This window comes from Propithecus coquereli, unplaced genomic scaffold, assembly GCF_000956105.1.
Source record: "Propithecus coquereli isolate 6110/MARCELLA unplaced genomic scaffold, Pcoq_1.0 Scaffold139, whole genome shotgun sequence".
Lineage (NCBI taxonomy): Eukaryota > Metazoa > Chordata > Mammalia > Primates > Indriidae > Propithecus > Propithecus coquereli.
In genome coordinates this window covers 5,836,912-5,859,024 of record NW_012138191.1, presented here as the reverse complement: position 1 = coordinate 5,859,024, position 22,113 = coordinate 5,836,912, and the positions used below count along the sequence as shown (strand labels likewise).

General features: G+C 40.9%; 1 protein-coding gene across 1 annotated transcript in view; it reads left to right on the top strand.

Annotated features, from left to right (window-relative positions):
* ATRN (attractin) overlaps positions 1-22,113 on the top strand; it is a 169,432-nt gene that overhangs the window by 83,459 nt on the left and 63,860 nt on the right. Inside the window, exons 11-18 of the mRNA XM_012639248.1 lie at positions 2,390-2,511; positions 3,404-3,542; positions 5,127-5,317; positions 8,430-8,649; positions 9,905-10,090; positions 10,657-10,890; positions 17,084-17,221; positions 20,909-21,004. Coding sequence (XP_012494702.1) covers positions 2,390-2,511; positions 3,404-3,542; positions 5,127-5,317; positions 8,430-8,649; positions 9,905-10,090; positions 10,657-10,890; positions 17,084-17,221; positions 20,909-21,004 — 1,326 coding nt within the window. The remainder of the gene's footprint in view (positions 1-2,389; positions 2,512-3,403; positions 3,543-5,126; positions 5,318-8,429; positions 8,650-9,904; positions 10,091-10,656; positions 10,891-17,083; positions 17,222-20,908; positions 21,005-22,113) is intronic.

The following is a 22,113-nucleotide window of genomic DNA, read 5'->3' as shown; positions in this document are numbered from 1 at the left end:
GGGAACATGCCATGTGGCTCCTAGAAGCTGTCTGTGAATGGTAGAGACATAACCATCCTGTCATTGCGTAGGCTTTGCATACCAACTCCAGAACCTGGCTGCAGTTAGTCTGATACAGTGCTAGCCAATAGAACTTTTTTTTTTTTTTGAGACAGAGTCTCGCTCTGCTGCCCGGGCTAGAGTGAGTGCCATGGCGTCAGCCTAGCTCATAGCAACCTCAAACTCTTGGGCTCAAGCGATCCTCCTGCCTCAGCCTCCCAAGTAGCTGGGACTACAGCCATGCGCCACCATGCCCGGCTGATTTTTTCTATATATTTTTAGTTGTCCAGCTAATTTCTTTCTATTTATAGTAGAGACAAAGTCTCGTTCTTGCTCAGGCTGGTCTCGAACTCCTGAGCTCAAATGATCCACCCGCCTCGGCCTCCCAGAGTGCTAGGATTACAGGCGTGAGCCACTGCGCCCGGCCTAGAACTTTTTTTTTTTTTTTTTTTTTGAGACAGAGTCTCACTGTGTTGCCCCGGCTAGAGTGCCATGGCGTCATCCTAGCTCACAGCAACCTCAAACTCCTGGGCTCAAGCGATCCTTCTGCCTCAGCCTCCCGAGTAGCTGGGACTACAGGCATACGCCACCATGCCCGGCTAATTTTTTCTATATATTTTTAGTTGTCCAATTAATTTCTTTCTATTTTTAGTGGAGACGGGGTCTCACTCTTGCTCAGGCTGGTTTCGAACTCCTGAGCTCAAATGATCTGCTCGCCTCGGCCTCCCAGAGAGCTAGGATTACAGGCGTGAGCCACCGTGCCCGGCATAAAACCTTTTTTGATGATGGAAATGTTCTGTATCTGGACTGTCCCAATATGGTAACCACTAGCCACAAGAGGCTGTCAAACACTTGAAATGTGGCTAGTGTGACTGAGGAACTGAATTTCTTATTTTATTTTATTTTAATTAAAAACCACGTGGCTAGTGGCTACCATATTGGATTACAGAGGTCTGACATCAAGGATAAAAGAGAAGGGTCAACCTAGAAAAGCCTCATTGGGGTGAATTGTTCCGGTGGATAAGGAAGAGTGGCTGCCCTTACAAAATGTTCTTCTCCAGCTCCTCTAGTTGGACACACAGTGATAGCAAGGCTGACGGTGGCTGAGGATGGTCCTGCCTGCTTAGCTTCTTGTCCTTTGGCTCTGATAAAGAGCACAGTATGATACAGTGAAGTAATGTGTGGGAAAGTTCTTAGTAAGAAGAATGTCTCTACAAAATATTTGTTCTTATCAATTTAAAGTATGTTGGCTGAATTTTCTTAACAAGTAGGTTTGGTATTGACAGTTAACGTGAGAGTTATGTTGGATAGAAGCAGCTTTCAGTCTCCAGGGATGCTCCAAATTAAGCTACTCAGGAACATAAATCCTCAGTAAGAACACCCAGGCAACCCTCCCAGGTTCAGTGGTGGGCTGGTGGGTGCAGGAGAACAGAGATTATCAGCACCTGGTAGGATTACTCACTGCCTTCAGAAAGGGATAAAATCATTGAAATAGTTATTTTTTTATCCAAATAAAAAAGCTCAAATTAAATGTGCAAGTTTATAGGAAATAACAGTAAATTACCTTAGGCGGTCGAATATGAACCTATTTGCCGTCATCTCATCTGAGATGTTGAGTCCCTGTTTCCCTCTGCTTTCTGGGTGGGCCCAGTCCTCGGGATGATGACCAGGACAGAAGGAACAGCCTAAGGAGCAGACTGCTGGGGTCTTTGTGAAAGTGGGCCCTGCGTCTTCCTGTGTTCCACCGTGTGCCTTGTCCATGGGATGGTTCAACAAATGAGGCAACGTAGTTGAGCAGCTTCTCTTTTCTAGGGTCCACAGGAGATGCAAAATGTCTATAGTAGCTCAGAAGTTCTCAAACTTGCACTGTTGAATTTACATATAAGTATACGAAATGCAGCTCAGCTTAATGTCCCCTATGGGATTCTAGGGTGCTGCCTACTTCCTGTGCCCAAATTAGCCTTGCATTTGTAACGAGGAGAATGGCTTGACCTCCTACATTACTTTGTTTGGCTCCTGGGCAGCCTCAGGCATTCATTCTATTACTAGTTGACTTTTTTCTTGGGAAGAAAAGTATTCAAAGAACCAGACCTTCTGTTATATCTTACAGTTGTTAAATGAACCTGTCTCTGTTTTCCACTTTCTGTGTACTTTTTTGGGGGTACAAAACAGTGTTTCTTCAGATTGCCTATTTATTTCTAAATCTTATTTTAACCTGAACACACCAGTATATTTTCCTGCCAGTTGCACTCATTTTACTTCCCAACCACTGTTACTTTTTTTTAACACCAGTTTCAGATTGTGCTCAACCGAAGCTGCCACAGTTGATGAGTTTTTCTTCTTTTTATAGCTCCTGACCAGGACAGATGTGACCAGCACACAGATTGTTACAGCTGCACGGCCAATACCAACGACTGCCACTGGTGCAATGACCACTGTGTCGCTATGAACCACAGCTGCACGGAAGGCCAGGTCGGGGGCCATTTCTGAGAACAGAAAAATCCTAACTGAGCATAGGTTTAGGTTATAGTGTGTATGGTATAAATAATGGTCCGGAGTTATTATAAAAATGGGATATAGATTTGGATTTTATTATTGTTCAGGTTTCTTATAGGAAGGGGATGCTCTATACATGCTGATTCCAAGGGTCTTACTAGCCACAGGGATTTGTATATGGTGGTTTAAAAGAAGGTAGAACTATTGTCCCAGGGCATGGTTATGACTAAGTACTGGATCCTTGGTTTGGGTTTCTAAACAGCAACCTCACTCTACCTGTTCAAGGTTTTGGTAGCAAGTTAGGGCTTGAGATTGTATCAGGTGTGTAGTGGTCCATATTGAACTATAGAAATGACAGACTTTGCAGAATCTCCTAGTCTTATGTTATATCTTGGTTTTGTATAACTTCACTGCTCACAATATATGATTTTAAAATACAGGTTCCAGCAAAAGACTAAAAAAGATAAGATGGCCCAGCTTTTGTAGTTTTTGACAACTTATAAGACATTTTTTGTCAGCCTAATATCATTTGTAAAGTAGAAAACTTTTAGACTGTTGCAGGGGGTCATTTGAAAAGCAGCAAGTTCAATATTGCCGTTTTACAGATAAGCACATTGCGGCATGATGTTTAAAAGACTGGGCTGCTTCCTTGCCAGTTAAAAGCATGTCCTTTTGTAGAACATTCTGCTGCAGTGTTTGCACTGCAGTGCTGCTTCATCTGCATCTTATATATATATCTGTTTATCTACCTACTCTTTATTTATTTGCAGTTTGCTTCCTCCATGGATTTTGTTGTCTTTAGTATTAGTCCTCACCATGAGTTCTCTCTGTGGATATAAGAGAAAAGCTTTTGTCCCCTGTATTTTAGATCTCCATTTTCAAGTATGACAATTGCCCCAAGGATAACCCCATGTACTATTGTAACAAGAAGACCAGCTGCAGGAGCTGTGCCCTGGACCAGAACTGCCAGTGGGAGCCCCGGAATCAGGAGTGCATCGCCCTGCCCGGTAGGCCTTGCCAGGGGCATCTTGATGTGTGTGAGTCCACAACTTTTCCCCCTCCCCCAATATTTTGCAGCCTAGGTTGAACCTAGCCCAGGGGAAAAGCTAATTCTATCCATTCATTCCCCATACCAGTAGTATGGTTGTTACTGTTTTAAACTAAAATACAGCTCTTAAGTATTTGCTCCTACTATCCTTTGAAACAAAGTAAATCATCTTCTGTTGCTCTGGAGAATCAGTTGACAGTTTGGCTCCCTATCACTGAGCCCGCTCTATTGTCCCCTCCCCACCCTGCCATGCTAACCTGGGACTAGAACACAGCAGTTTCCACAGCCCGTCTGCTGGCACTTTATGAAGAGTACTTCTTATTGACCACTGGCATTTGGCTCTTGGCACCTGCTGAGAGGCCTTCTCTGAGAAGAGGAGAGACCTCTGTTGGTACTTTTTGATGATCTCCAGCCCTGAGTACCTCAATATATAGCACTTCTGAAGTTCAGGATAATGAGTCTGGGGCGTGAAGCCAGCCAGCCATGACTGAACCTCTGTGATATATTTGCTTACCCAGGATGTCCGGGAAGGGGAACTTCTGTGACTGTACGCAACGTCTAGGAGTATGCAGGGCAGTTGGGCTGGACCAGGCCCCTTTTGAATGTCCTTTGGAAGTGCTTCATTCAGCTTCCAGATTGAGCTTCTTGTTCTTTATCTAAGTGTGTCTCAAATTTTAATGTACAGGGAAACACTTGGGGATCTTGCTAAAGGTACAAGTCTAGAGTGGGGCCCTAGAGTCTGCATTTTAATTAGTTGCTGATGCCACACTTTGAGGAGCAGGTCTTTATCTGCTCTTATGATCTCTTTCCCATGGCGCCTTTCATTTATCTCAGTAACTGTTACTGTTAATGAACATTGTTAATGGCATCTCAGGGTACTTTGGTTCTGCTGAAGTTGCTTTGCTTATTCATTATCTTCCAGGAAGCATTTGTAGCTTGTCTCTAGTACCTTGTGTGGGCTCAGGATGATCACCAGCTGCAGATTACAAGCTTTCCTTGTGTGCTGCAGCCATATTACTTTGGTGTTTTCCCAAGAACAATATTCCCACCTCATTTTTGGGATGCTTTGTGCACTTGATTGTACCTTCCACCTGATGATGCGGAAACAGTGCAGCTTTTGGAGATTGTAGAGTTATTTATTCTCCACTTCCATTCTTGCAGTGTTCTACCCCACCCTTCCAATACGGATATTCATTTGTCTGCTCTTCACTCAAGATTTTAGTCTTCTTTCTAATTGTTCTTCAAAAGGCGGTGTACCAGTCTAACATTGGCATCAAACTGGTGTTTTCTTCTAAGACAGAGGAAAGGTGACCTCAGAATATACTTCTTGTAATCCAGGAGATATAACTGACAAACTGTGTTTTATTCTTATATTCTGTGTTTGGTTCTCAGTAATGTGTCTGATGCCCTTACCACATCCTAATGAAGTTCCTGGAGTTCAAATCACAAAGATTGCTTAAGTGTTCAGTAATTTGAACTAGTAATGTAGTAGTTTTGTGTGATTTTTAAAACTCTTTTTTTTTCTTTTCCCCCTTTACAAAAGAAAATATCTGTGGCATTGGCTGGCATTTGGTTGGAAACTCGTGTTTGAAAATTACTACTGCCAAGGAGACCTATGACAATGCCAAATTGTCCTGTAGGAACCACAATGCATTTTTGGCTTCTCTTACAACCCAGAAGAAGGTAGAATTTGTTCTTAAGCAGCTGCGAATAATGCAGTCATCACAGAGCTTGGTGAGTTAAACTCCTTAGAACTTAAGTTTCTGGTATCCACCTTTCTACTGAGGGCATGACTGCAGGTTGCGTAAAGAAGGCTGTGGCTACATGTGATGTGCTCAGCAGAAGCAGGAATGCTAGTACACGCAGCGTGAATAGACTGGAGCTGTACTGTCAGAGTCTCTTCCTTTAATGCCTTTTTTCTTATCTTAAAATTTTTAATACTTTATATATTTTTATTAGTCACATCTATTAAATAAATTGTAAGGTGTTTAAATAATTATATGTGGGACAAATAGTAATATTTATGTATATGCACATACTCTGGTGACATCAGTAGATGATTTCATACCTGTTTTATCTCTAGATTCTGCTGGGGGGAAGGGAGAGGTCACTGCTAATTAGCCAGGTTGAATTTAGCTACCTGAGTTCCTTAAATTTAAGGTATTATTACAGTGCATAGTATTGTATGGTCACTGCTAAGAAATGTACATGCATTGAGGTCTCTTCTCTAAGACCTGGCCAGCCCAAAAGAAGACAGCACCTTCTCATCAAGAGTTGCTGAGCTCAGGGAGGCTCAAGTTCTCTTCCCGTCCACCCAGTGCTCTCAGGTGGCTTGTAGTTGATATTCTGTAATGTCATTTTTAGTCCGAAGTCCAAACTGTGATCCTACCCTCAGTTAAGTAGGCACTCTTAGAGAAAACCTCTGTTAGCAGTGTTGGCTGTGGTACAGCAAAGCTCAGTGGAAATGTTCTTGTCAAGCAGGGAGGAGTTGAGAGCAGCACTTCCCTGGGTGCAGCCTTCTTCGTGTGAAGGTATGGAAAGTGTCTCTGGGTCCTAATATGTGTGGCCTCTGCGTACCATCTGAAGGGCCATTCTGAAACTGGTAGGAGGTGCCCTGTATTTTACTTTGCTATCAGTCTTTTTTTCCAGTGCAACTTTGATTTGGTATGGACACTCAAACACTGGTAACACATTCTTAGTGTGCTTACCTCGGGGGATACTGTGGCCACATTTGGTATTTTACGATATTTTGATAGCTTTTTCAAATTTCATAATCTCCATGGGAGACTATGTTGTTTTTCTTCTTCCCCTCACCCCCAAATGTGGGCCCTTTCCAGTATTCTGTCTTTGGGTGTCAGCTGACCTTACCCATAGTCATTCATTCCCTTGGGAAGTGGATCGATGGCTCACAGCTTTGCCCATTACCCTGGTGTCTCTACCAGTAACTCGAATGCACATCTCTGAAGGAATATCTAATGAGAAGGTTTCAATCATCCCAGCTGGCCCCAGATAGACCTCTGGTCCCTTTTCTCTCTTCCTCAGGTTTTTTAGCTATAAAAAGTTCTGGGTAGTCTCATCTCCTGTGGCCATCTTTATAAAACAGAAATTCACAGTCTTGTGATAAGACTGACAGATGAGAGACAACTAAAGTGTGATGTGCTTCCACAGCTGTACCTCTAGATGTAGCCCAGTTTGTACAGGCTAGATTTGTATGGAAAAACAAGAATGGGCATCCAACCTAGCCTTAATATAGCTGGTAGACAGCTGGGAAGAAGTAACCCCTGAAGATAAGCAGGAGTGATTTGGAAAGGTGAAGAGAGAAGGGGTTTTTGTGTATTAGTGCCCCCATATGTGAGAGGTAGAGATTGAGGGAATGGCTCATTGAGTCAGCCGCAGGTAAGTTTGTGTGGCTGGCTGCAGGCTGGATTGGAGGGATTTACTATAGCTGGGCCTTGAGAGGAGACCAAGACCAAATCCTAAGAGACCTTGGCCACAATGCTGTTAGGGTTTGAATTTTACCATGAAGGCAAAGAGAAGTTATGGAAGGGCTTTTTAAAAGTAAAAATCTTTTAATAGGTGTGTGTATTTTTTCCTTGAAAAATGGAAATACATTGTACATTTTGTTTTATGACTGCCAAAATTAGGATTGTCTTTCATTTCTGGGCTAAACTTTCTACTTTGATTTTAAAAAACTTTTTTTTTTTTTTTTTTTTAAACTTAGTATCCCTAATCCGAAATCCAAAGTGCTCCAATGAGCATGTCCTTTGAGCATCATGTCGGCACTCAAAAGGTTTCTGATTTTGGAACATTCCAGATTTTTGTATTAGGGCTACTCAACCTGTATATATATACAATGCAATATTATTCAGCCTTAAAAAATAAGAAAGAAATCCTGTCATTTATGACAACATGGATAAACCTGGAAGACAGTATGCAAAGTGAAATAAGCCAAGTTCAGAAAGCCATGTACTGCATGATCTCACTTATGTGTGGAATCTAAAGAAGTCTTAATGCATAGAAGCAGAGAGCAGAGTGGTAGTTGCTATGGGCTTGGTGGGGGATAGGAAATAGGGAGATGTTGTTCATAGGACACAAAGTTTCAGTTGTGCAAGATGAATAAGTTCTGGAGATCTGACGTACAGCATGGTGATTATAGTCAATAATACTGTACTGTATACCTGAAATTTGCTGAGAGTTGTTTTTAATGTTCTTACCCGCCCCCCCCCGCCAGACACACACACTGGTAGCTTGTGAGGTGATGGCTATGTTAATTAGCTTGACTGTGGTAATCATTTCACAATGTATACGCATATCAAAACATCAAACTGTATACCTGAATATATACAGTTTTTGTTGGTTATACCTCAGTAAAGCTGGGGAGAACAATTTTAGTACCAAGCAGTACCCCATGGCTAAAGGTGGGAATCTTCAATCATCTGAACAGGCCAGGGCCCCCAGATAGGCTTAGTTAATGATGTGAGAATAGGCATATAACCACTATTTCATAAATATTGGTAAGATGATCTCATGTATGAATGGTGATTTAAACCAAATTTAGGGGTGACCAAACTTCATAGCATTTGTATAGGATATAGAAGTTTCAGAACTTGATTATTGTTTTGCTATTAATCTCTGTGAAAATTTTGATGTATTATTTTCTCTGAGCTATATTTCTGTTCTTTGTAAAATGGCCATATTGAAGTGATGATGTATCCTAATCTACCATGGCTGAGTCAGGGCATAGGGAGGTTTTCCTGTGTCTTTGGGGTATACCTTAGTATTTTTATCTAAAAGCCTGCTTTGGTCAATATTGGTTTATTCATAGTTGTGTCTGTTTTGCCTATAGTCCAAGCTCACCTTAACCCCATGGGTTGGCCTTCGGAAGATCAATGTGTCCTATTGGTGCTGGGAAGATATGTCCCCGTTTACAAATAGTTTAATACAGTGGATGCCATCTGAGCCCAGTGATGCTGGATTCTGTGGCATCTTGTCAGAACCCAGTACTCGCGGATTGAAGGCTGCAACCTGCATCAACCCACTCAATGGTAGCGTCTGTGAAAGGCCTGGTAAGTGCACGGGTGGATTAGGTGCTATTGGAAATTTATTGAGAGAGAAACCACAGAAGGCATATGATTCAATACTGAGATGCTTAAAATTCGTGAAAACATAGGGAATATTGATTTCAAGCATATGAAGCAGAGTATAACCCAGAATTTTAGGAGCAGAGGGAAATAGGAAATAGTCTGTGTCTCTGAATAATTTGATCCATAAGCAAAACCATAAGTAACTAACACTACTCATAGAACCTAATATAATTAACAGTGAGATTGATTGGTTTGTTGACCACAAAAAGTGTTAAGAATTGCCCCAAAAGGCAAATTTCCTGGTGTTGGCAGAGAAATGCTTTGGAAGAAAGAACAAAAGAGGAAAATAAGAGAAAAGAAAAGAAAAGAAAGATTAGAAAAGCAAGGAAATCAATGCAGGGACATTTTTCAGAAAGGTAGTATCAGTGGGGAGAAAAATGATGAGAGCAGTTTTGTGACAGAAGACAGACGCAAACCACAACCGCACGAAAGCTGTGGGAGAATGCTGAACCAACAAACGCTGTGAGTAGCCTCACAGGTTTGAATCGCTCTTTGGGCTACATTTCAGCTACATAAAGACAGGCCCAGGGGTAGCCTCTGCAGCAAGCAGACAAGCCCAAGATAAACTTCCCTCTCCTGCAGAGGGACTCACAATTCAGGTGGAATTGTGGATTATTTGGGGAGGGTGGCCTCCATTTACATCATATCCAGTTTTAGGAAAGTACTACAATTTGAAGAATACAGAGGTGTAGGAGAGAATTCGTAGCATTGTAGAAGTCACCTAAAAATATGATTTATAATCTTCTGTAGGGAAGCTGCCTAGCCTTTTTGAATCCCAAATGTGTCAGTGAATTTAATGAATACTCTCGTCCTTCTTCTCCCCCAAATTACAAACATAGGTTTTGCATATTCAGGTGGGTTATAAAAACCCTGGAGTTCATCCTCGGTCCCCAAATTCTAAGGGGCTTAGATCTCTACTTTTATGGGAAGGTTCACTTGTTCCTTCATCTTTGTCTTTAATCCCCTCTGAAAAGAAATACATTTTTTTTACCAAGTGTATAAATACACTTGGTAAACAGTGCATGATGACGCTAATGTTTTTTATTTTGATCTTCATTTAGTGTAGCCCCTGAATTGATTTCATGACCCACTAATGGGTCACAACACACCTATGAAAAGTTTGACCTTAGCTGACATGGTGGAAACTCTAAGTGTCTCTCTTGGGTATAATTCTCAGCAAACCACAGTGCCAAACAATGCCGGACGCCATGTGCCTTGAGGACGGCATGTGGAGAGTGCACCAGCGGCAGCTCTGAATGCATGTGGTGCAGCAACATGAAGCAGTGTGTGGACTCCAATGCCTATGTGGCCTCCTTCCCTTTCGGCCAGTGTATGGAGTGGTATACGATGAGCAGCTGCCCCCGTAAGTGAAAAAGTGAGCTCTGTGCATTCACGCATGCCCTGTGTCTGGATGACAACTCTGCCATGGGGCAGTGCTCTCAGCCTCTGAACATTTTAGGGACAAGATCGGACTTGACCTTCTGCTCAGGTTTGTCCAGAGGCTACCATTGAGATAGTCCTGACTGAGGAGAACTTCATACAGAATCAGGCACATTGATATAAGTAAATAAATGTAGGATAGGTCGCAGAGTATAGAAATAACTTGCCCAACTTCAGTGTCATATTATTCAATCCATGTCTCCATATCTTAATTTCCTAATTCGTATAGTAAGTTCTTCTAGTAGATAACCTCTAAGATCCCTTCTGCCTCAACGTCTGGGCATTGGGAGGGAGGGTCCCTTTTATGTGTTGGCAAAATATTGCCCTCTTTAAATTCATTGTCTCATTTAAATGATCACAATAGAATAGGAATTTTGACTCACAGAAGTTGAATAGTCTGTTAGAGAAAAAGGTAATATTAAATACAATAAATTCAAATCTTTCTATGGTAGTGAATTACAACTTGGTGGTTTTTTTTTTTTTTAACAGCTGAAAATTGTTCAGGCTACTGTACCTGTAGTCATTGCTTGGAGCAACCAGGCTGTGGCTGGTGTACTGATCCCAGCAATACTGGCAAAGGGAAATGCATAGAAGGTTCCTATAAAGGACCAGTGAAGATGCCTTCACAGGCCCCTACAGGAAATTCCTATCCACAGCCTCTTCTCAATTCCAGCATGTGTCTGGAGGACAGCAGGTACAACTGGTCTTTCATTCACTGTCCAGGTAAGATGCCTTGTATATTCAAATGCAAATGTTTCACTACCTATTTACAAAGAATAAAACCTTGAAAGCTACATCATTTACATGTAACTCCCTCCCCCTTCACTTCCAATGACTGGTACAGGAAGGAACAGACCAGGAGCTGCCCCTAAGCCTGGGCTTGGGCCTAGACCTGCTGGGGGTGAGAGCGGGTTCCTGAGAAACCAACTCTGAGAAATTGGCCTTTGATTCATACTTGAAGTGACCACTCGGGAATGTGCTTGTGAGCTTCTAGAACAGTTGGGAGAGGCTGGACAGGTGCAAAGACTACCAAGAGATTAGTGGGCAAGAACTTCTCCAAGAACCTGTCAGATAGTACAATTGACAACGGGGCTCTTTGTGAGGACTTCTTTATGGGAAAGGCCACTGTAAAAAAAGGTAAAAGGCAAGAGGAAATATCTGCAAAGTATATAAAAACTGAATATCATGTAGAGTATGTAAGACCCCACCCTCTGGGGAAAAAAAGCTAAATGTCGACCCAACAGAAAAGGTGGGCAAGGGATGTAAAGAAGCCATTCTTAGAAAAGAAGATAGAACAAGAAAGTGAAAAATAACATGAGAGACCAGTTTTTTGTCTACTAAACTGGCTTAAATTTTCTGTGTTTCCTTTTTTCCTCTGAGATTGGGGGGATATACAATTCTATTTCTAATCTACTAGGGATTAACTTTTTAATGAAATATTTAAATCTGTGTTTTTCCATTAATAATCAAGAATATATCAGGTGAAATGACAACTCACAGAATGGGAGAAAATATTTGCAAATCATATCTCTGGTAAGAGTCTAATGTCCAAAATACATAACCCTTAAAACTCAACAATAAAAATAACTCCAAAGAAGAAATACAAATGGCCAATAAGCACATGAAAACATGCTCAACATCATTCGTCATTAGAGAAATGCAAGTTAAAACCACAAGGAGATACCACTTCTCACCTACTGAAATAGTTATAGTCAAAAAAACAGATAATGGCAAGTATTGACAAGGATGTGGAGAAATTGGAGCCCTTCATATATTGCTGGTAGAATTACTAAATTGTGTAGCTACTTTGGAAAACAGTTTGGCAGTTCCTCTAAAAGTTAAATACAGAGTTATCATATGGCCTAGCAATTCCACTTCTAGGTACATACGCAAAATAATTGGATACGTATTTCACCCAAAAATTTGTACATGAATGCTCATAGCAGCAGTATTCATAACAAGCAAAAATGGAAATAACCCAAATATCTGTCACCTGGCGTAGGGATAAACAAAATGTGTTATATCCATACAATGGAATACTATTCGGCAATAAAAAGGAATGAAGTACTGACATATTCTGTGACATGGGTAACCCTCACAAACATTCTGTGTAAAGGAAGCCAAGTATTATATATATTCTATAACACCATTTATATGAAATGTCAAAAAAAGGCAAATATATGGAGACAGAAAGTAGATATTTAATGTTTTCCTGGGGCTGGGAGTAGAAATGAAGAATAATAGGCATGAGGTTTTCCAAAGTAGCTCCCCCATTTTATATTCTTACCAACAATGTATGAAGGTTCATATTTCTCCATGTCCTTGCCAGCACGTGGTATTATCTGTCTTTTTGATTATAGCAATTCTAGTGGGTGAGAAATGTTATCTCCTTATAGTTTTGATTTGCAGTTCCCTAATGACTAATGAAGTTGAACATCTTGTTAGCCATTCGTGTATCTTCTTTGGAGAAATATCTATTCAAATTGTTTGCCCATTTTTAAATCGTGTTATCTTTTCATTATTGAACTGTAAGAGTGTTTTATGAATTCTGGATACAAGTCCCTTATTGGATATATGATTTGCAAATATTTTCTCCCATTCTGTGGGTTTCTTAATGGTATCTTTTGGAATCAAAACTTTTAGATTCTGATTAACTCCAATGTATCAGTGTTTCTATCCCATGTGATTTCTGGTATTGTATCTAAAAAATCAGTGCCTAACTAACCCAAGATCACAAAGATTTTTTCTTGTGTTTTCTTTGAAAACTTTCATAGGCTTATCTCTTATGTTAGATCCTTGGTCTATTTTGAGTTAATGTTTATGTGTGTGGTGTGAGGTAGGGATTCACTCTTTTTGCTTATGGATATGGTTCCTGTGCCATTTGTTAGAAAGACTGTTTTTCTTAACATTGATTTTTCTTGGTGCATTTGTTGAGAATCAGTTGACTGAATAATATAAGGGCTTATTTTCAGGCCCTCAGTTCTGTGCCATTGATCTATATGTTTTTCTTTATGCCAGTATCACACTGTTTTGATTATTGTAGCTTTGCAGTTGATTTCAAAATTGGGAAGTCTAAGTCCTTTCACCTTTGTTAGCATTTTTTCAAGATTGTTAAAGCTGTTCTGGGTTATTTGCATTTCCATATGAATTTTAGGATGAGCTTATCAATTTCTGCAGTGACAACAACAAAAAGCCAGCTGATTTGATAGGAATTGTATTGCATCTCTTGACCAATTTGGGGTGTATTGCCATCTTAATGATATTAAACCTTCCAGTCCTTGAACCTGAAATGTCCATTTATTTACCATTTACATTTATTCAGCAATGTTTTATAGCTTTCAGTGTACATGTCCTGCCCTTACTTTGTTAAATTTATTATATATCTTATTCTTCTTCATACTATTATAAATGGAATTGTAATCTGAATTTTATCTTCTGATTGGTCATTGCTAGTGTGAAGAAATAGAGTTGATTTTTGTATATTTATCTTATATCATGCAAACTTGCTAAACTCATTTATTATTTCTACTATTTAGGGAATTTCTTAGGGTCTTTTACATACACAATCAGGTCGTCTGTTAATAAAGACAGTTTTACTTTTTTCTTTCCAATCTGGATATCCTTTTCTCTTTTTGGGGACTAATTGCCCTCGGTAGAAATTCCAGTATAATGTTGAATAAAAGTGGTTGAGAATGGGCATCATTGTCTTTTTCCTTTTCTTAGGGGGAAAAAATTCAGTCTTTCTCCATTAGATATGATACTGGCTCAGGTTTTTCATACATACCCTTTATCAGGGTGAGAAAGTTCCCTTCTCTTCCTAGTTTTTTTGAGGGTTTTTGTCATCAGTGGGTACTATATTTTGTCATATGTTTTTGCTATGACTATTGACATGATGTGATTTTGTTCTTTATTCTGTTAATATTATGTATTACATTAATTGATTTAAGGATGTTAAACCAGCCTTTCATTCCTAAGATAAAGCCCCTTTGGTCATGATGTATAATCGTTTTTAATGTGTTGTTGGGTTCAATTTGCTACCTGGGGATTTTATGTCTATATTCATGAGGTGTAAAGGTTTGTAGTTTTCTTTTTTTTGTGATGACTGGCTTTGGTATCAGGGTACTACTGGCTTCATAGAGTGAGTTGAGATGTATTCCTTCTTCCTCTATTTACTGCAAGAGTTTGTGAAGGATTAGCATTAATTTTTCTTTATATGTCGACAGAATTAATCAGTGAAGCCATCTGGGCCTGGGCATTTTCTTTGTTGAAAGATTTTTAATTATTAATTCAATCTCTTGTTATAAGTCTATTCAGATTCTCTATTTCTGCTTGAGTCAGTTTTAGTAATCTGTGTTTTTCTAGGAATTTGTCTGTTTTACCTAAGTTATCAAATTTGTTGGTGTACAGTTCATAGTATCTTCTTGCAGATAGCTTTTTAGCCATATGTATTCTCCTGTTTAACCTACTGAGGATTTTTTGTTTTGTGTCTAATTTTGTTTTATTTATTATTTTACATTTTACAAGGGTTCTAAATATAGTGAGGGTTTTTTCAGTGCTTGCTTTTTAATTTTATGGTTGCAGTAATTTAAGCCTTTGAATAAACTAAGATTAGTATTTTTCATTCTTATATTTCTTGCATTAATTCTTCCTTCAGGGTTAGTTACTGTGCATGTTCATCCTGGTGGTGCTTATAGGTTGAGAATTTTCTTATACTGATGAATCCTTAAGGTCGATTTGCATTTATGACTGAATGTGTTATCAGTATTGTCCACTGGTTGGGTGAACTGAGCTGTTGTGAAAGTGTGGTATGGTGTACTAAAGGAAAAGCTAGCTAGCCTGTCTCAGGACTCTCTGGCTCTGGTCTGCTCTGGTTATTGTTGACTGGTTTGCGCTCCTCCCTCGTTGGAGGAAGGAGCAGTGGACCTACATGCTTGAATGCATTTGGCATGTTCGTGGTTGTTCCAAGTGCCACCCCCACATTGGGTGTTATGGCAACATAAAGACAGCTAGTGCATTGCCCTGCTTTTTCTTTCTGACTCCAACCTCTCCTCCCTAGCCTCCCCACTGTACTCAGAACTGTCCTTTCCCACCACAGCCCTGGACAGATGCCTCGTCCACCTGGTGAGCAGGCAGCACAGAGCAGATCATCTGCCGCTTCCTGCTGTCCACCACTCTCCTGAGGCCTGCTCTGGCTCCCAGCCTCTGCTGGATTTTTCAGTTGTTGATTGGTAAAGTGCGTCTAGTCATTTTGGCAGTCCTCTCCTCCTACTTTTAGGATATAGGTGTCTCAGTTCCCCTTCTTCTGTCCTATTGACCCAATCTACTTTAATTTCTGGAAATTCCTTATTACTTCAGAAGTACCTCTCAATACTTCTTATAGCACCTTTTCCTCTTATCCCACATTCTTGTTGATTTATCCTTGTTTTTACATTTCTTCTGTAATTTCAGTGGGATTTTGAAGGGAAGAGAGGGAGAAACATTTTTTCAATCTTTTTTTTTTTTTTTTTTTTTTGAGACAGAGTCTCACTATGTTGCCCGGGCTAGAGTGCCGTGGCGTCATCCCAGCTCACAGCAACCTCAAACTCCTGGGCTCAAGCAATCCTTCTGCCTCAGCCTCCCGAGTAGCTAAGACTACAGGCATGTGCCACCATGCCCAGCTAATTTTTTCTATATATTTTTAGTTGTCCGATTAATTTCTTTCTATTTTTAGTAGAGACGGGGTCTTGCTCTTGCTCAGGCTGGTTTCGAACTCCTGAGCTCAAACGATCTGCCCGCCTCGGCCTCCCAGAGTGCTAGGATTACAGGCGTGAGCCACCGCGCCCGGCCCAATCTTTTAATCTTGAACGAGAATACAGATATTTTTGGTAAAAGATTTCAGGTATTACATTTTGTATGTGTGTTGTGCTATTTAGCCTTTGTCCCATACAATTACTCATCTTCACAGGAGCAAAACTAATATCCTACACATCTTAAGTGATTTTGGTGCAGTCACGACCAATGCAATCATTTTAGGTTTTGTAACTCAGGTATCTACATGGATGGGGTAGATAACAGATGGATAAACAGAGCAGGTCCAAGGCCATGGAAAGTTGCCAAGATGGTGAAAAACTGCATCACATTGATCAGTTAAGACAGATCTGCAGAATCAGAGATTTTGTTTACAGTGATGCAGGTTGTGTGCTGTGTGAATGTTCACTCCCCACCACCTGGAGTTCTGCAGTACACAGCCCATGCAGCTGTCCTGAGCAGTCCTAAGAGTTCCAATCTTCATATGCCTTTCTAGTTGTGAAGTCCCATATCCATCAGGAGTCTTAGTAATCCTACTTGTGGAAATGTTTATATATAAAGATGGTTATTTTTCTAATAATGAAAAATTTAAAGCAAATTGAATATTAGAGTGTATGGTTAACTGTTACAATTCATAGAAATCATTCTTCGATTTAAAGATTTATAATAAATGAAATAGTGTGATAAAATAATTGTGATCTCAGTTAAAAACACAAAATTGAATATTAAAATGAGCACAACTGTGTAAAACTGTATAGAAAAATATTGGAAGGACAGATACCAAATGTTAACCGTGGTCTCTGGGTGATGGTATTATATATGATTTTTTCCATCCTTATATTTTTCATAGGATAAAATATTTTTCAAATATACTATCATGAGCATATGTTATTTTTACAATTGATAACAACAAAAATTATTTTTTAATGTTGCTATGGGCTATCACCTTGCTATGATATATTTCTGATTTGCCTGGACTAGCTCTTTTTTGATATTCTGATCTTATTTCTCAAACTAATTTTTAATGGGTTTTGGTGATTTTACATTTAGAGGCAGTAGAACTTAAAGAGATAGTTATTGAACACAGTTCTGCCATGGGATAGGCCCCTTGAAATTCTTTTTCTTCCAGCCTGCCAATGCAATGGCCACAGCAAATGCATCAATCAGAGCATCTGTGAGAAGTGTGAAAACCTGACCACGGGCAAGCACTGCGAGACCTGCATATCTGGCTTCCATGGTGATCCCACCAATGGAGGGAAATGTCAGCGTAAGTCAGATTGGTCAGGTTTATTGATGGCAAATCCGTGAGGAACATGATACTTCTATTTGACTTGAATATGTAGGAGGAGAAAAGCCATGTTGTTTTGGATACTGCATTTGTTATTAAGTCATACTTGTCAGGGGCTCATCTGAGCTGAGAGTGGGAGCTGAGCTGCCAGGTATTGGCACAGCCGGTTAAAGCAACAAGCTGAATGTGAGTTAAGCCTTTAATCACATTCTGCAGTGGTATAAGAAAGGAGCCCAAATCAGAGAAGGCACTGACTCTAAGTGCCCTGTTCCCTTTTCCCCCATGGAACAGTGCACCAGTCAAGGGTTAGGTGGATCAGCTTAGACTTGAGGGTCTGGGGGTCATTGTGGGGGGAGCCCCAAACAAAATGCTCCAGCAGTGTTATGAATCTTCAGGTTGCCCGGAGGTTGCAAGGAGGAAGCGCTAGGAGTAGGAAAGTCCTGGGTACTGAGTCGGAGTGGGGAAAGTGTCTTTAGGGTTGCCCTCTCCTGCCCTCATAGCAGAGGCACCTGCAGAATACCTCTGCCCAAGGCCTCAGGTGTGGGACCCAGGAATGAAGGCTCCAGGGGCTAGGAATGTAAATACGTGAAAGAGCATGTCTGGTAAGGGTCCTGGGTCCTTGACTGCAACTTCCTGGGAGATTCTGTAGTGCTGTGTGTGCTCCAAGTCTGCTGTAGGGAGGGCAGCCTTCCCCTGAGGCAGCCAGATGAAGCCTGTGTCATTAACTGTGTCGGGCCTGAAAAATCACACACAGTTTTTTAACCTAAAGCCAGACTCCTCGATACTTCCAGTACATTTAAAAGACTTAAATAGTCCCATGTTTCCCCATTCATGTCCAACAGAAGCCTGCAAGCAGTAGAACATTTTATTATTAGAACATAAATTCTATTCTTTTTTTTTTTTTTTTTTGAGACAGGGTCTCACTCTGTCACTTAAGCTGGCATACAGTGGCACAATCATAGCTCACTGCAGCCTCAAACTCCTGGCTCAAGCGATCCTCCCACCTCAGCCTCCCAAGCAGCTAGGACTACAGGTGCATGCCACCAAACACAGCTAATTTTTTTTTTTTCCGTTTTTGTAGAGACATGGTCTCACTATGTTGCCCAGGCTGGTCTTGAACTCCTGGGCTCAAGCCATCCTCCCACCTTGGCCTCCCAAACAAAGTGCTGGGATACAGGCATGAACCACTGTGCCCAGCCATAAATTCTATTTTTAAAAATGACAGGTGACACCAATGAACTGTTGTTTGATTTGTTCTAGTTTCCAGCTAAAAAATATCATGAATTCTCTAGTTGAAAGTCTCTTTAACTTCTGAGCAGGGGAAATAAATATAAAAACAAAGAAAATCTCTACCTACTCCCCATATCCCACCTCCAGACTCCTAAACATGGCTCTTTAGAATATAATCCCAGACCAGCCAGGAGAGAGGTAATGTTCGAGCTGTATGTCCCTTACTCTGTCTGGGGTTCACTTTCCTTATCTGTAAAATGGGGATAATAGGGTGGTTGTTGAGATTAAAGCATTCAGAGCATTGCATGACACATACTCAACACTCAGCAGATGTGAGCAATTATCATTACCCTTCTAATGTCATTTCCCACTACTCCTAAATAAAATTTCTTTGTTCAGATTAAAAGGTATTCAGTAAAAATATTTTCCCTACTCCTTGTGAATAGACTTTATACATTAAATGATAACCAGAGCACCTGATATTGTGGAGTGATAGATGTGTACAAGACATTGTGCTGACTGACAGCCACTCAAAACACCGGTGCATTTATTATCCCCGAGATCAAATAACCTGCCCAATGTCTCACAGCAAGATGTGGCCAAGCTGAGAACCACACATAGTACGTGTTGACCTTAACTAGTAGGCTTGGTTTTACCTCCGGGTGCCATCATCCACATATCTGCAGCTGCCATCTAGAAAAGTCAGATTTTCCTCTGTCATATCTATAGGGCGTGAGTATAATTGTCCAGAACTTAGAGCTTGCTTTATTTTTTCAGAGTCCTTACCCACAATAGAAAGCATGGTTTTAAAATACTGCAAGTAACACCAAATCTTTAATGTTTTCTTCTTTAAATTGTATAGTCCTTGGCTAAAGATAATAGCCATGATTTATTGAATGCTTACTGTGTTTTGGTATCATACACATATTATCTCATTTAATCCTTGCAACAACCCTATAAGGTAGGTCCTGTTGTTATCCCCATTATATAGATAAGGAAGCTGAGACTCAGAACAGTTAAGTTGCATGCCCAGAGTTACAGAAGAGCCAAGTGGAGGATGCTGGATTCAAACCCAGGCAAACTGACTGAGGCCTTTGCTTTTTACTAGTGCACTGCACACCCCCAGACTCAACAGAGCCAAGAGTTGAACACTTGTGTTTTTGACTCCAGCATCTATTTTGTTAATATCATGCACTATTCTGTTTTATAGGTTTCTTTTGATGATTTTTTTTCCTCCACAGCATCTATTCTTTCTTTATTTTTTTGAGACAGAGTCTTACTCCGTCACCTGGGCTAGAGTTCTGTGGCATCAGCCTAGCTCACAGCAACCTCAAACTCCTGGGCTCAGGTGATCTTCCTGCTTTAGCCTCCCGAGTAGCTGGCAGTGTGGTGTGTGCCACCACACCCGGCTAAATTTTTTTTCCTATTTTTAGTAGAGACGGGGGCTTGCTCTTGCTTAGGCTGGTCTCAAATTCCTGACATCAAGCGATCCTCCTGCCTTGGCCTCCCACGGTGCTAGGATTACAGGCGTGAGCCACCATGCCTGGCCCACAGCATTTATTTTAAAAGTACACCTCTTATTGCTTGAGTCCAGGAGTTTGAGGCTGCAGTGAGCTACGATCACACCACTGCATTCCAGCATGGGTGACAGAGTGAGACCCTGTGTGTAAAAAAACAAACAAACAAAATACACCTCTCTGCAGCCTGATGCCTTTAATTTACTCACAGAAAAACAGAGTGTAAAGTGAAAAAGATATTGAGCAAAAAGATTTTAATTTATTTCAACTGGAGTATAAAATTTATCATAGCTTATATGTTGAATGAAAAAAGGTAGATATACGTTGAGATGGCCAGAGGAGGGGGATGGGAAGAGTCAATTTCAGTAAAGGCAAAAAAGAAGGCGGGACAAGGATGGTGAGTCCTGAGGCCTCTGAAACGCTGACCCCTAGTTCCAGGCCCTGTTGGGGTTCAAAATGTGGCCATGTGGAGAAGCTAAGGCAGAGGGCAGCCAGACCAACCCTCCCCTCAGAGGGCAGTTGTCTCCAGCATGTCTCCGTGGGCCAGAGACTGTGTCTGTGTCCCCACCCAGCATCTGGCACACTAGAGATACTTCATAGATGTTCATTGAATGAATGAAAGAATCATGGTAGTGAAAAAGAGAGTATTGAAAAGATCAAAATAGTGACTGCCACAGGTGGCATTGGGAACCAGCATTCTCTGTCCTCCTGTTCTTTGACTTTGGTTCCTTTAATGTTGCCTTTACATTATTGTCACTGGCTGAAAAATCATGACTCTTACCCATTAAATGCTCTTATTTTATCTGTCTTTCCTATCAAACTCGATTCAGATAAAATTATTTGTTTTGGGAGAAATCTGATAGTTGTAATCTTTCCAGCCAGTTGTGACCGCCCCCCCTTTCTTTCCCCTTCTCCCCAGCGTGCAAGTGCAACGGGCACGCGTCGCTGTGCAATACCAACACTGGCAAGTGCTTCTGTACCACCAAAGGCGTCAAGGGGGACGAGTGCCAGCTGTGAGTACCACACTCCCTGTCCCACTAGGAAGGGCCGAAGGGCTGTATGGCTGCCTGAACTCTGCCCCGAGAGCCACCCCCTTCTCTGTGCCTTGTTGCCATTGGCTCTGAGAGATCCCTGGGTTGATTAGTTTGAAATGTTGCCCTTTCTTGACAGGTCAGCCCCTACACTAAGGAGGTTGTCAAGTTAGCAGCAGTTCCTTAATGGTGCCTTAATTCACATTTTTATGTTTGAGTGATATTGACGCTTCCTGGGTTGCTAATTTGGATTAGTTGTCCTACCTGCAGCAACTACTTGATTTTTGTCATATCAAGAGATCGCACTTTTTCCCAAAGGATAGAATTGGAAGAGCTGGTGTTCCAGTGATGATGTCTTTTTGACATTTTGGTTGTCTGATAGTGGATATGATCTTCTTGCCTGTAACATCCCTCCCTGCTCTTGCCTTTTCCTTGGTGACATCTGTTAAGCATCTTCCAGGAGTGTCCCCATCCATGAGGATGCAGGCTTGGCCTCAGGCACACTTAAGTTTTCAGACCTGGCCCTGCCTCCCTGAGCAGGGTGCTCTTGAGGCAAATCACTAACCATGCCGATCCTCAGTTTCCCCATCTATCAATAGTAGGTCTAGCAATAATTATTTTCAGTGTCCTGGTAAGTTGAAACAAAAGAGATTGTTCCTCAGTTAACATATACTTGTCTGCCTACTGGAAAGCCTCATAAAACACATGCATCCAGGTTTACTCATTGTCTAGAAAGACTTAAGAGAGAAGTGTTTGGTAGCAAAACAAATTTGAGTTGATACAAGCAGATACATAACTGTAAACTTTGTTTTTCTCAAAGATCAACAGTTAATGATGCCACCAGCGATTGAAACATTGATAGTGGTATTGGTCTGTCTACATTTTATAGTTTGTATCAGTGAATATACTAGTTTCATGCTGCCCTAAAGCCAATAGATTAAATTTAACTTTTGGATCTTTGTTCCTTTAAACAGAAAAATGTGATGAAGTTAACCACTTTGTCCTCAGGTGATACAACAAAGACACGAGGTCCAATGAAAGACTTTTAAGTTCCTTCAAGAGATTGTAGATACAAGCAAGTGCTAATAACCAC